Source organism: Pelodiscus sinensis, chromosome 1 (assembly GCF_049634645.1).
Source record: "Pelodiscus sinensis isolate JC-2024 chromosome 1, ASM4963464v1, whole genome shotgun sequence".
NCBI classification, from domain to species: domain Eukaryota; kingdom Metazoa; phylum Chordata; order Testudines; family Trionychidae; genus Pelodiscus; species Pelodiscus sinensis.
In genome coordinates this window covers 79,470,308-79,485,355 of record NC_134711.1, presented here as the reverse complement: position 1 = coordinate 79,485,355, position 15,048 = coordinate 79,470,308, and the positions used below count along the sequence as shown (strand labels likewise).

The 15,048-nt window shown below is 43.8% G+C and overlaps 1 protein-coding gene across 1 annotated transcript in view; it reads right to left on the bottom strand.

The window, feature by feature from the left end:
* The window catches only part of PLEKHG7 (pleckstrin homology and RhoGEF domain containing G7), a 61,295-nt gene that overhangs the window by 26,116 nt on the left and 20,131 nt on the right, over positions 1-15,048 (bottom strand). The window contains exons 5-9 of the mRNA XM_075925536.1: positions 12,865-12,960; positions 9,542-9,691; positions 7,319-7,414; positions 2,009-2,104; positions 592-705 (exon numbers count right to left, since the gene is read on the bottom strand). Coding sequence (XP_075781651.1) covers positions 592-705; positions 2,009-2,104; positions 7,319-7,414; positions 9,542-9,691; positions 12,865-12,960 — 552 coding nt within the window. The remainder of the gene's footprint in view (positions 1-591; positions 706-2,008; positions 2,105-7,318; positions 7,415-9,541; positions 9,692-12,864; positions 12,961-15,048) is intronic.

Genomic DNA, 15,048 nt, shown 5'->3' with positions numbered 1-15,048 from the left:
TATGATCTTTGAGAAAATCATATAAGGTAGAAAATCCAACAAATCCCTTAAAATAGGCAGTTATTTTGGCTTCTGCCCCCCTTCCTTCCCCCGTGTTGGGAACTCCCAAGAAGGGATTATTGCATCAGGTACTTAGTTAATGTCAACTGCTCCATGCCCAGGACATTATATATTGGGCAACCTGATGCTCCTACCCCACGATAGGAGGTAACATAGGACAGGTTTGGATAAATATCCCAACTGCTTGTCCTACCCCTGTTGGAAGCTTGTTAATGTCTAATTATTCTGCATTTTATAAGTTGCACTAATTGAATCTGCTTTAAGGTGCAGTTGCCATTAGAAAAGCACCGTATGAATGTAGTGTATGAAAATCTGGTGCCACGGGAGGAGCTTGTGTCAATGGGAATTTTGCCATTGACTTCAGTGGAGCCAGGATACCATCCAGTATATTTAAACCTGTGGTATTGTTTGCATTTCATGAAAAAAGGCGTAGGCTGTTATTTAAACTAGACTATAGCTTTTGCAATCTGTTTTGAAAGGATTGCTAGGATGGCTGAAGACTGAATAAGGACAGCAAAGCCAACACTTTACTTTCAGATAGATTCCAAAATCTTCTCTCTGCTTCAGGTTCTCCAAGTAAAAGACAGCAGAGGTGTAATGAAGGCAGTAAATCTGGTGTGTCTGGCAGAGGTTACCTTGGAAATACTGCAAGATAAAGGAGTTAGATGATTAACAAGATTGAAAAAGAGGACTGTCGCAGTGAGGGGCAAAACAATGGGTAAACAATCTACTTTTCATAGTTTTTGTAAGATACTTTTTGCCTGAGATTTGATGGTAACAGGGGAAAATGGGCTGAAGTTGAGAGTAAACTTGCGAAAGAAAACTAATGTCTTAAAGAATCCAGCCACAACTCTTGCATTTCTATGGGCATCTGGAGTCTGGAGGCTTTACTGTGGAAAAAGTAGAAGATGCTGGACTACACAATAGCCTTGCATAGCCTCATGTTTAGGAATATACTAAGGTCACAGCAGCACTTAAAAAATTGGGGGTGAAATCTTGGTCCCAGTGAAATCAATCGCAAACTCTCATTGACTTCAGTGGGGCCAGGATTTCACTCACTGAGTGAAAGAAAAGTGACTGTATCTCTGAATAGTAATAGAGACGTAGCCGTGTTAGTCTAGTCTAGCTGAAACAAAAAACAGGACTATGTAGCACCTTAAAGACTAACAAGATGGTTTATTAGGTGATGAGCTTTCGTGGGCCAGACATCACCTAATAAACCATTTTGTTAGTCTTTAAAGTGCTACATAGTCCTGTTTTTTGTATCTCTGAAGTTCCCATTGGACAGCTTTACTCCTCTTACAGGTGGATCTCCGTGGTCTGGCACCCTCAGGACCTGAGTGGTCCCGAACTACGGAATTGACTGGACCAGGGGAGGTCAAGTCTCTGGCTGTCCTAGAGCTCTTCTGTCCCTGGCCACTGTGCTACCCTAGCAATCCTGCTAGGATCTGCTTCCCCTTGTAGGACTCTTCTATGGGTCACTGGCCCCCCTCTGGCCAGTGGGGCTCCTTGCCCTGGCCAGGATCCTCTGTGATTCCCTGCCCCCGGCTGCTGGCTCTGCTCCAGCCGGCAGGACTTCTCTCTGTGCTGGCCTGACTCTGGCCAGTGGGGCTTCTCTCTGGGCCGGCCTCACTCTGGCTATGGCAGGGCTCTTCCCCCACTGCTGATGGGGCTCCCAGCCACCACCCCCGCTCCCAGGCCACTGGCCTTGTGGGCTGCCAAGTGTGTGCAACCTCTGCGGTTGCTGCTCACTGGTCAGGCAACATCTGTGGTCCAGCAGGCCACAGACTTTGCCAGACCAGAGAGTCGCAGACTGGGGAGGTTCAACCTGTAGTATATGGTCTAGATCAAGTCATCAGTAAAAGAGGAATGCAACCAAGAAAGCAGCTTCACATACTTTCTGCGCTACCTTCACAGTCTCACTACAGAGCATTTTTGACCATGTTACCTTTGTGAGCACAGAGAGGAAATCCAGGGAGGAATCAGATGCAGCGACATGGTCCTTCACAATTTTGAAAAAATCAGTCACAAAACTGAGACTCACCTAGTCAAGGAAAGAAAACAAAAGTAGTTGGACTGCTCATCTGAGCTTTATTTTTATCACTAAATATTTTTAAAGTCCAGATTCTGGAATTGGATTTCATGCCCAGTAGAGCCATGTATTTGCTCTGCTGACTGACTTCAAGTCATGGGCACTATCACTTTCAGAATTATGGCCTTAGTCCTATTTTACACTAGGACTTTATTCGAAATAACCCTCCTTAAGTTGAATTTATAAATGGAGTTTCCATATTACCAAGCCCATTATTTCGAAATAATGGGCCACTTAATTTGAAATCTGCACTCCTGAATTTCATCAGGAATAATGCTAATTCCAAAATAGTTATTTTGAAATAATGGTAGTGTGAGTGCTCCGGTATCGCTATTTCGAAATAACTACTCCCCAGAGTAATTCAAACGAATTACTCCCCAGTGCTTCCTGGGGCTTTAAGTCAGAGGTAGCATGTCCACATTAATGGACTCTGTCTCGGATTAATTTTGATGTTTCCCCATAGTGAGGACACACTATTTCGAATTTGTTAAATTGGGAGTTAAGCCAAATTTAATAATTTTGAAATAGTTTCCTCATGTAGACATGGCCTAAGTGCTTATGTTAACCAGAAGTTAAAACAAACCTGTTTAAAATACCCACTTAGGGTCTGTCAAGCTCTGTTTAACAAAAATGATGAAACTAGATTACATTTTTTCAATTGCATTTCTTTTAGAACAGTAGCTACATAATTAATATGAATATTAAACTCAAATTAACATTGGAAATTGCAGCAATGCATGTTGTGTACTGATTCGATGTGACAGCTCATTTAGCTGCAATGTGATTAAAGAGGTCTTCAAACTCATTTGGAAAGTGTAATTTATATTCAACCTTATTTCAATTTCCTGAAGATAATGAAAAACATTTATTTAAAACTTCAAAAGAACTCAAATGTGAAAACTGACTTTGCAAGCAAGGCATTCTCCCTGAGGAAGCTCTTTACAAATATTTTCACTTAGATTCTATTGGTCCTATTTGAATTTCCACATCTTGTGCATCCAGAGAAAAATTTACATTGAAGTTACATTTACCATGCAGTGGTTTGGAAGATATTACAGTATTCCTGTAGAGACAGAATCGAAAATAACAGCTGTATCTCACGGACCTAAGTGTACTGCATTAAAATGCTGGGATTTGAATCACAACCACTATATTTTATTAGCAAGTTTGTGGGCCTACATGGCTTTTGGAGAGTTGCTCATGGTACAGTTGGCAAGGCGTATTTTATACAGTACTTTATTCAAGAGTGTAAGGGACATTTGAAACATCTTCTTTTCTCACATTTGATTATAATGTATGTTGCTGTCTTTTACGTACATGAAAAGATTCAAAACAAAGCATAATGGGAAAAGTATTAAAAACAAACATTCTAAGGCTACTTCTAGACTGGCATGATTTTCCGCAAATCCTTTTAACAGAAAAGTTTTCCATTAAAAGCATTTTCGGAAAAGAGCATCTAGATTGGCACAGACACTTTTCCGCAAAAGCACTTTTTGTGGAAAAGCATCTGTGCCAATCTAGACACACTTTTGCGCAAAAAAGCCCCGATTGCCATTTTCGCGATCAGGGCTTTTTTTGCGCAAAACAAATCTGAGCTGTCTACACTGGCCCTTTTGAGCAAAAGCTTTGCGCAAAAGGACTTTTGCCCGAACGGGAGCAGTATAGTATTTCTGCAAGAAGCATTGATTTCAGACAGTAGGAAGTCAGTGTTCTTGCAGAAATTCAAGCGGCCAGTGAAGACAGCTGGCAAAAGTTTTCCGCAAAAACTTGCCAGTCTAGATGCAACCTAACTGTATTCTAACCAACCCTTGGGAGTATTCATCCTATAAATGGCATAGAATTCATCTCCCTAACCTGCCTCATACCACGATAGGGCCAGACAAAGACTCAATGCACGTTCCTTCTGATGTTTAGTTTATCTGTTGTTCCTATAGGGGCACCAGGAACTGAAGGTGAAGTAACCAATATTATCTTCATTAATATGTATATATGTTCACTTGGATTGGAAGGGTTAATTCCTCTCTTTGGGCTGAGAAAGCCATGCCTCTTCAACACGGCTGGGCATTCTTGGGCTGGAGAGCAGGTATGAAAGGGAGCAGCCCAGCTCATTTAGGGTGGCCCATTGGAGAAGGAGGAGGTGTGCTCCAGGCTCCTGCTGATGGACTGCTGGCACTTCAGCATGCAATGGCCAGCCAGCCAGATGGCATCCACCCACAAGTTCCAGGCTCCAGATGCCACAGAGAGAGAAGGGACCATGGGAACCCTGAGGCGATGAGTCACAGAGAAGTGGGTAGGAAGCCACCCAAGGAATCTTTGCGAGAAGATGGTTGTATAACCAGAGAGCAGCTTGGCGTGTTTCGGCTGAATCCCTGCTGAGCTGATGTGCGGACTCCTGCCAATAATGGGGCCCAAGGTTGGGACCTGGGGGAGAGGAAGAGCTCAGGCTCCCCTGCCCACCTGATCATGAAGGTAGTTCGGTTGATTCTGACCTTTAGGCCACACCATCCTGATTATGAGGGCAGCTCTACTGGCTCTGGCTCTTAGGCAACACAACTCTGGGACCCACAGACGCTGCACAGACTTGGACATGGGCTCTAATGACCCTTATCCCATCTCAAAAGGGGATGGGAGTGCATGACTCATGACATACAGTAACATCAACAGGCTCAAACTGATACTGAGGCCAGGGGGCTAGGCAATGCAAACTGTGACAGGGTCAGAGCAGAAGGCTATAACAAAGTAATCCTACTGGAGTCTGGGAGGTGGGCAGGTGTAAGCCTGCCCACATCTCAATGACTCCCCCCAGTCTACAGGGAGGGTTCATAGAGTCCAGAATACCAAGTGATTACAGGGACAAATAAAGAGAAAAATAGGGACGAGTGTGGAGGTCAAAGGATTAAAACGAGGGAACCGGACGGGGACACCGAGCAGAGAACTCCAGGCAGCACCCACTGCTCCTCAAAATCCTTGGCTGATGTTGCCAAGTGGAACTCTCCCTGGATGAGTGAACAGATACAGAAACGGAAATAGGCCCCAGTCGCAGCCCCCTCCCTGAGCCAACCTCTGCTCCCTGGTCTGTAAATTGCCATCTTGGCAGTGGCCAGGAGGAGGCTGACTAGGAGGTCCTGCGACGGATGGGGTGTGCATAAATGAATAGATGAGAGGAGAAGTGCAGCCAGAACCTTAACAAGAGATTCTGGAGGAACTGAAAGAGGGGCTGTAACCTGTTGTACTCAAGGCAGATGTGCGCCAAGGTCTTCCTCATGCCACAGAAGGGGCAAGTGTCAGGAACAGGAGTGAACCGCGCCAAGTACACGTCCGTGCTCACAGCGCCGTGGAGGATTCTCCAGCTGATGTCCCTGGTGGGCCATAGAACCAAGGTAGAGTGAAGACTGTCTCACGGGGGCTTCCCACCCTCTACTGGTGGTAGGAGGTCCCACCATTTGTTATCTGGGCAGGACACGAGGGTGGGGAAATGAAGGATGTGAAGCATAAGTGTGTTCAGATGACTTTTTGGCGTGGTTCGAAACAGGACTGGCTGCAATGTATGTAGCCAGCTTGGGTGATGAAGGGGAGGCGGTTGGGAAGGCATGTGGAGCCCGGGGGTGATGGAGAGATCCAGAGAGCCAGGGGTAAGGAGTAAGCGGGATGGCCCTCTCGCAGGATCCAGTTGAGGTAAACCCAAGCAGCAGGCAGCAAAGCTTCCTTCATCTCCTGAAGTAAGTGCCGGAGAGTATGAAGAGTAGAAAGCCCCATGCGCTGGGCAAGTGCCAGAGGATCCACCCAGTCTCCCCGGTCATAGTCCAGGGTCTGTGAGGGGGATGCCATCATCTGCCAGAAAGCAAATGATGTGCTTTTTAGCCCCCTGCTTTTTCTCCAGGGCACAGAAAAAGCAGGAGCCACAACCTGTCTCCCAGAGGAGATGGATGCAGGAATGAACAAAGGTGCCCCGGGCCCGAAGGTCGTCAATGGCCTGGAGTTCCTCCCACTTCTCCTGGTACATTCCTCAGAAGGATGAATCTCTGAGGCTGGTGGTCAGATGCCTGTCCAGCTCTAAAACCCCCTGTTCCATCTGTTCTATCACTGAGTCCCACCGCCAGCTGGTTCCCCAGGTGTAGTCATGGCAGAAGAGCCGTGCACACACCTTCCCAAAATCCCACCACTGCTGTGCCAGGCCAGCCAGAACTCCTGGAAGGATGCTACAAGGCCCACATCCTCCAGACACCTGTTGTTGAAATGCCAGTAGGCCAACCTTGGCCTCTTCAAAGAAAGAGAGGCCGTCACAGCCACCAAGTGGTGGTCCGAGAGTAGGGCTGGCTGAATGCTGGAGGAGCAGGCCTGGGAAAGATGATGACAAGAAACGTAAATGCGATCCAACTGGGAGTGAAATGACCGTTGACCCTTCACCCGGACAAAGGTGAACACGGTCTCCTTGTCTGGGTAGTGGTCACACCAGAAGTCCATCAGGGAGTGTTGATCCCTGAGTCTTTTTCTGGCTCAGGACATGTTAGAGCAACCTAGGGGCTAAATTAACTTGCATTTGTTGGCAGAGAGTCCCTAGGGGGACGGATTGCCAACTGAGGGCCGATGACTTCTGGGGCAAGGGGGAGAGAAGCTGCAGGGTCAGTAGCTCAGATGTCCAGCATGTCAGCTCTACACTTGTGAGGGACTCGTTCATACTGGAGAATCCCCAGCTGGAGAGGAGGGTGGTTTCCATTCCCTTTGTGCTACTCCAGAAGGACAAAGGGACTACAGCACAGCAGACGTGTCATGTCTATCTGCGTGTTTGATATGGGACATTCATTGTATGGATCTGGCTGTCATGATTGTTCTGCCCTAATGTTTGTATCACCTAATGCCATGCTTTTAACAAGACTGTTTTAAAGAACTAATTCCAACCTTGTCATATGACATTTACTTCAAAACAGGAAACCACCAGACAACAGTCAGACCCAAATCTCAAATGGCTCTGTGCCTATTCATGAAATCATATGAGAGTCATTTGACTGATGAAGCCTCATCCAAACTGTTTTATCAAAGGAAAAAGTGTCTTTAGGGTTAAGTTCAAGATACAGACACTAAAATTTGGGTCTGGCTATTCTTTGTTCTCCTTTTTAATTATGCTGTCAGCTTTTGGTTTAAAGGAAATTCCTGTTTTTTTCTCACCTGGATTAATTCCTCCAAGTTTGCAAAAAGTCCCCACAAATCCACATCCAAGAGGAACTCATTGGTCTGCAGGTATTTCAGTGTATTCAGAAATACCTTTAAAAAGACAATAAAGCCATATTATTTATTCTCTGTATTAACTGAACTCTAACCACCCAATTAATTTGAAGAGGGCCAATATATTTAACCATATATTTCTTTGTAAGCAGTAATTCATTTGGCAGACTATGAAATGGTTGGGATCACAGCATTTAGGAGCAAGTTTTTCATGGCCTGCACAAAGCCTCATTCGTGGGATCTGGGCAGGAATGTTGAACTGTCTGACATTACAGAATCCATACACAGCCAGCCCATTGACAGCAATGTAGCCCCATCATGGCTGTTATTCTGTTCTATGGTCAGCAATGGGTACTGCAGCCTCTGCAGACCTGTATGAAGGGCTTCATACTCACAGATCTATGCAGTTGCAGACATGGGGTCCACAATCTCACTCTTCCTAAGTCCCTGTCCTCTAACCTATGCCTACCTCAGACCTCCTCCATGTCTATCTCCATGTAGCTGTGTACGCCCAGGCATGGAGGGTGGAAGAGTCCCACTAGACAGAGGAATGGCTTTTGGGCCACATTTTTGAGAAGTGGGGTGGCTTTCTTTTTTTGGTGTGAATTTCAGCTGTGCTGAAAGAAAACTGTGAACGTGAGGAATACTGGACACATTATGCATCAGGTGCTCTAGCTTGGCTCTTTGGGGGGGGAGGGTCACATTGACTTACTTTGATTTATACCAAATGATGTCCTCAAATTAGCTAAAAATGAGCAGAGAAATCTGGATTTTTTTAATAGAGATGGTTTTATGTCAAAACAGGAATAAAGTGCTTACTGATGTAGCTCAAAGCACTAGGAGAGGGGTGAAGAGAATGAATGTTTATGCTTGCCCCTGCATTGGTCTAGCGGCCATGAACTAATGATCTGAGAGCCTGAGAAAAATGCCACTTGAGGAGAGAACTCTCCATAGTCTCAAATGTCAGCTGCACTTCATTAGAACAAGTGGAACATTTAATAGTGAGGAATATTGGAAGCAGCAAGAAATAAATAGAAGGGTGAGATTTGCCAAACTCTTTCATAAGCAAATTTGTTTTCACTGCTGTAGGATAATTAAAAATGGGGATGGGCAGGACGGTATGGGGGAGGAGAGTCTGTGTCATTTGTGAGCCACACTGGGCAATACTATTGTATCTACCTGCCTTTCTCTCTAGGTTCTTCCTCCACACTCATCACCTCCCTCCCTAACAGGAAAACCATGTGTAGATAGCTGTTCTCCTTAGCAATCATCTACTGCTTCTACTCTGTACAGATGTTTCTGGACTGCAGGACACCTTCATCCTGGCTTTTTCCAGCTGTCCAATAATCCTGTCTCTCCCACTATATCTGTCAACTACAATGGGACACTGTGCTCTCTTTCATCCACCTGACTTCGGAACTTTTTTTTTTAGGCTAAACTCTATTTTCAGAATGTAACATGCTTTTTAAAATGCTGTTCCTTAGGCCCTATCCACCTTCCTTTTGAGAAACGTGTGTGTATAAACCCTTGTGATAGATCTTCCTTCATCACCTATAAAAAGATACTGCATGTGCCTAAATGTCAGTCACGTCAGTCAGTCACAGCTTGTTCAACTTTGAAGACATTCCTAATTTTCCTCAGAATAAGTTTAGATTTAATTTTATTTTTTTCTGCTGGATGGGAGGGAAGCTTAAAATACTGGACCTACTGCCCTGTTGAATTTGTACATTATGAATAACACAACTACATCCCATCAGTTCTCCTCAAGCTAAGCTGATAAATAAGCCAGGAGTAAAAATTAAATAAACTAGCAGTAATGGAAGGTAGAGCATTATCCATCGATGAGTGGGAGTTGAGAGATAGTGAAAGAAAGAGTAAAATGGCTTCTGATGCTCTTGGGAGTACAGAAAGCACTGAACCAAGAGAGATTGATGCAAAGCACTGAGAAGAGGTACACAGAGGAAAAGATTTCATCAGGATGAAATGAAAACCAGAGAATTGTAGAAATAGGTTTAGAAACAAGACTGGAGGAATACACAGCACAAGAGTTCAAATAATTTCCATAGAGATATTAGAAGGAAAGGTTATAGATTACTTTCTTCCTTCCCCAGTGATGTCAGGACAAGTAAGATGTTTTATCTACTGGAGAAATAAATACAAAATTACCATCTTGAGAACCAGTAAGCGATCCAGAAAATAACTGCATTCACTTGTAAAAAGTTCCCAAACAGCTTCTTCTTTCTTCACTTCTAATGGATCATCAGTGTCTTTCTGCTTAGCCTCTGGCGTCTTCATCATTTCATGCCAAGTTTTATTCTATTGATTGCGGGGTAGGAAAGGAAAAGCCTTTTGTTCATTCAATGCAAAATACTGGACTGATACCCAAACAGAGGCAATCGTTATGCAATGTCTTAAAATACAGTATGAATCACAGAAATGTAAAGCTGAACAGACTCCTTGAGAAGTCATCAAGTCCAACCCTATGCACTGTGACCTGCATCACTACAGTTCTCATCCTTTCATTGGATGCTTAATCGTGAAGCACAAACATCTCAGTATATATTCTTAATACTAAAAGTGGAACTATAATAATAGTAATGCAGAATAAATCTTTGCATTTATGTGTCACTGTGCATCCAAGAGTCTCAGGGTAGTTTGCAAATATTAGCAAATTTAATCTCACAACATCCCTGTGAAGCAGAGGTGTATTTTTATGTATGTTTTACAGATGGTGAAATCAAGGAACAGAGACTGTAAAAATTTATCTGTGCTGTAGTTGGGAGAGTGCCTTCCAGCCTGGAGGAAGACACTTAAGTTAGCTTCACTTGAGCCAACACAATAAAAATAACAGTATGATCATTGCAGAATGGGAACGGGATAAAGGTAGCCCCCCAAGCTCTGACACAAAGGTGCAGGCAAGCTTGGACTTGGAAGTGGCTCAGGCTAGCTGCCCAAGACACATTGTCCACACTGCTAGAGCACTAGCTTGAGGGAAGCTAATGTGACTCTCCACCCAGGCTGGGAGGCATTTTGTGAGCTGCAGTGGAGACAAATCCTCAGTCAATGGTTCTCAACATTTTTTATAGCGCGGACTGGCAAACCCATTCACAAACTTTTGGCAGACTGGCAACATTTTATTTGTATATTTGAATATTCATTATGCTAATAATGAATTTGCAAATAAAGTATTGCCTGTCCACCTAGGTCCAACCCAGCTCCTTGCTCTCCAGTGTCTAAGACCCTTTGACCCCCACCCCTACACCCAATGCCCTTTGACCTCTACAGCCCATACCAACACCTTCTTACCCCGTGACCCCACCACACTGTTATCCAATACCCCTTTGCCCTTTGACTCTACCCCACCTCCGCACTCCCCAGAGTGAGCCTGTCACGTCTAGGAAGCATGGCCGTTACTGCCGCGTGGGCAGGGGAAGCAGCCGTCCTCCTTTGCACCCTCCCTCCCCAAGTGCATCTTGCGCCCCCCCCGGTTACCCTGGGTTTGTGGCAGGGGGGCTGCTTACTGGTGTGCTGGCTGGCTGGATGGTGGATCCCCAGCCCTGCTGGCCACTCTCTTGGCGATGCAGCTGCCCCCAATGGACACGCGGCAAGATAGCTCTCTCCTGTGGATTTGCTGCCCCCAGTGGCCAATCTCATATTGCATCCCTCAGAACAGCAGCCCCTCCCTTTGCATGTTATGGAAAACTGTCCTTTTCCTAGGGCTTCTGGCTATTCTGGCACAAACAAACCCTGACCTTGTTTTAAGTTAGGAGAAAAGGAAGCTGCATATCAAATTTGGAGGCCCTCGCTCTTACTGTTGTAATCCCCAAGGAGATTACCTAGATTCCTGGGGCTCTGTCTGCTGGCTGTCCAGGGAGAGGCACAGTGTCCCTGGTAGGGAGGGGAAGCCAAGGCAAACTCAGAGTCTTCCCAGCAACAAATAGGGAGTGAGATGCCCCTCCCAGGGAGTTCAGGAGAGGGGAGTAGCCATTTTTTTTGGTTGGAGAGGGGAGCCAGCCAAAGCAAGGGCAGGGCTGGTGGTGTGGGGCGCTCATAAGCCCCAGGCCTGCATGCAGGGTTCCCCCTGTGAATTGGCCTCTAGGGACCCGAATGCAAGATCCCTCAGCAGGGCTTTTCCTTTCTCCACTCCGGATTCCCAGTTTGTAGAGTTTGCTGGGAAACTTCCCTAGCCAGGCTGAGTTAGCCCTCCAGCTCCCTGGGTGAGACCAGTCACCACATGGTCAGCTCTGCTCTGTCTGCTAGTTCAGGACTGCTGCCTGCTGAGTGTGTGTCTGGACGGTGGGATAGGAGACTACAGTTTGGATTTTAGTACAGTTGTGTAATCTGTGTCTTGAGCCCTGCACCCCTTTGTGGTGAGGGCAGGGGCGGCCCATGACTATAGGTGGACTCGGCCGCCACCTAGGGCACCGCTGTCTGGGGCGCCTGATGATGACGTCACAGGGCACCCGATGATAACGTCAGTCTATTGACAGCCCTGCAGGTGGGGGTGCTGATCGTGTGTTCCGCCTGGGGCGCCAGCTGCCGCAGTCAGCCTCCGGCCACTCCTGGGTGAGGGGAAATCTTGGGACTGAAGCAGCCTGATTCCTTCCTGAAGAGAATCCCTGCTAGCAGAGATCAACCATCTGACGTGACTGAGGAGTCCAGAGTAATCTTTGAACCTGAGGACCATTCATGGAGTTTGTGAGTGCATCATCTTTTAGTTAGACAGTCAGGAAATCTGTTTTGGGGACTCCCTACTCCCTGAACTGTGTCCTCAAGCCAGGGAGTAAGGGCTTGGGGATTTTATAACCTGTTGCATATTAAACCTGTGGAGGGATTTACCACCTTTTCCCGCTTGTGAGTCCTTTGAGCTGTACTGAGCCCAGTCAGCCACACTTCTAAACTACTGCAGAGAAGAATTTTGTGGTCATAGGTCAAGGGCCCCAGCAAAGTACGTGTACCAATGGGACACTAATCTTACACTGACTTGCTACATCAAGTCACGTGACTGGGGCAAGTCACAGGTATTAGCATCATGGGCACCGGTGAACCTAAAAATAGTGTTTTACCCCGTTATGTTCTATTTGTCATATGATTTGTCATATGATTATTGTGTTGAATATATTGTATGTATTTGTGTTATTTCTTGGAAGTCTCCAACTATCTGGCAGGTAAGTGGGGATTACTCTGTGGTTAGAATTTTCCTACCAAGCTGCCCTGGTGATCCTGCCAGGATGGAGTGAGGAGGGGGAGGCGGCACCGCCAAATAACTTCATAGGGAAACATAAAGAGGTTACAACCTGCTGAGTGGGTGGCAGGATCCAGAAGAACCCAGACCTGTCCATCAAAACCTGTAAGCAGATTGGCATTAAAGAAAGTAATCGGGTGGAGAGGGGGCACTACACTGTTTTAGGAGGAGTTCTTGAACAAATAGACTCGCAGACAGACACATGGACATATTCTAATATCTATAGATTTATATATTTCAATACCTTAAAACTGTGAAACTCATATCCACTGCTGTCTGTGATCTTAATGGTTGAAAGACAGTTTTCCAGATCAGACATTTGCTTTTGTTTGTCTTTACTCTGTTTAAAGATAAATTCAACATGTTACATGTTAAAGAGGTAAATAATATGGTCATTAGCTTCAGTAATTGTGTTTTAATCTGCAAAGACCTCACTCTGTTGTTTGGTTTCTTTGCCAACTCAGGTACACGTATCAGGTGAAAAGAGCATGGATGCAGCACTGTCATTTGCTTCAACATATTGCATCTGGATAGGAGCCAAGGTCAAGGTGACCCTTGGCACAATGAGATTGAGTTTTACAGTATGGCAGTCTTTGACTGTTGGTAACCTAGAGTATCAGAACTCATTAATGGCCTGTTCTGAAAACCCATCTAGGAATATATTCTATTTGCTTTGCACATACAAACATCAGAGACAAGTGCTAAGAAAATCTATGTGAGTAAATATTTTTTCAAAATATTTTCATATTGAATCTTACCTGGTTTAAATCACACATTTAAAGTAACACTATCTGGTCAAATTTGCCATAATATATAGAGTGTGTGTATTCAGGAGGGCTGGTAAAAATAAAGTTTTATTTAACACAAAGAGATTTTCCTAGGAAATACATAAACAAACAAACAAACAAACAAATAAAAATCAATGGATTAAAAACAAACAAACATTGCTTGCAGCATTTGCAAACCAAACTTCACAACATTGTGCATCGTGCCAAAAGCATTTGTTAGAATTTCAAAGTGAATGGTGACTTGACAGTGTTTCACATTTGTTTTTGGAGACCATTTGAGTGCTTGTACTTTATCAATATAAATATTCTTGAAAAATGAATTTTAAAATGAATGCTGGAATATTTGCCAAAGACAAATTTTGAAATGTGTATTTCTTTATCATATTTGAAATGCACAGTTTGATCTGTGATGGTTAGTTCCAGAGGACATTCTATCAGTAAGCAAAAACAGCACTATTTGCTGTTTCTAATTAAGGCACTGATCCTGCAAATACTTAAGCATGTGCTTAACTTTTACATCCATGAATAATGCTAGTGAACTCACTTTTGAATGAACTTCAGAATTATTAGCAAATGTTCCTAGCCATTTGAATAACTAGTTTGCAATTTGTTGCAAATTTTAAATATTTGAACCTCAAAATTCTTAGTTTCAGGTCCCAGTCTAACAAATACTTATGCACATGCTTAACTTTCAACATGCAAATAGCCCCATTCAAGAAAGACTCACATAATAGTGGTGAGGTTCTGGCAGTCTAAAACCATAATAATGTAGCCAATTATTTATACCTTTAAAGAATTAACATATGAAGAATGTATTTACCTTTAAATAAAGTAAAGACAAGTGAAAGCAAATATCTGATCTAGAAAATTAGCTTTCAACCATTAAAATCAAGAATGCAGCAGATATCACTGTCATGGTCTTTACGAATGTATTGAACTAGACTAATATGTTAAGCTATATATGTATATACATACATACATACTATTATTGTTTGCAGGATCAGCATCTATGACAATCAGGATTTGGATGTTAAAATGACTAATATTTTCAACAAACACTCACAAGTTACTTGATTGGAGGTAAAATATTTGTCAAGAAATTTGTGAATAATTTTGAATGACAAATAGAAATGAGAATTTTGTTAATGGAAAAAGAGACATTCAATGCAAATTGCTCACTCATCCTTAATTGTATTAATACAAGAGAACAGGAAGATGAAATTGACCGAGTAAAGGGGAAATTTACTCCTCTATTTTCATTTTTCTAGCTGCCAGGAAAACTATGAATAAAAAAATAACACATGCAGAGAAAGGTCAATGAAAATATTTTTTTTAATCAATACTTTAGTAGTGGTTGGCAACCTAGAAAGGAAATCAAGGGATTGTTTTTTTTAAAAAATGTGATTACTAACCTGTCTGTTCAAATAAAGTTTCAATCTATATCTATTGGTATAATGGAAATCTGCTTTTCCTTAGAGGATGTCTATACTATGGGACAAAGTTGAATTAAGATACACAACTTCAGTTGCGTTAATTGCATAGCTGAAGTCAAAGTACCTTAACCTGGCTTTTGGTACTGTCTACAAAGCAGGAAGTCGACAGAAGAACACTCTTCCTTCTACTTCCCTTACTCCTCATGA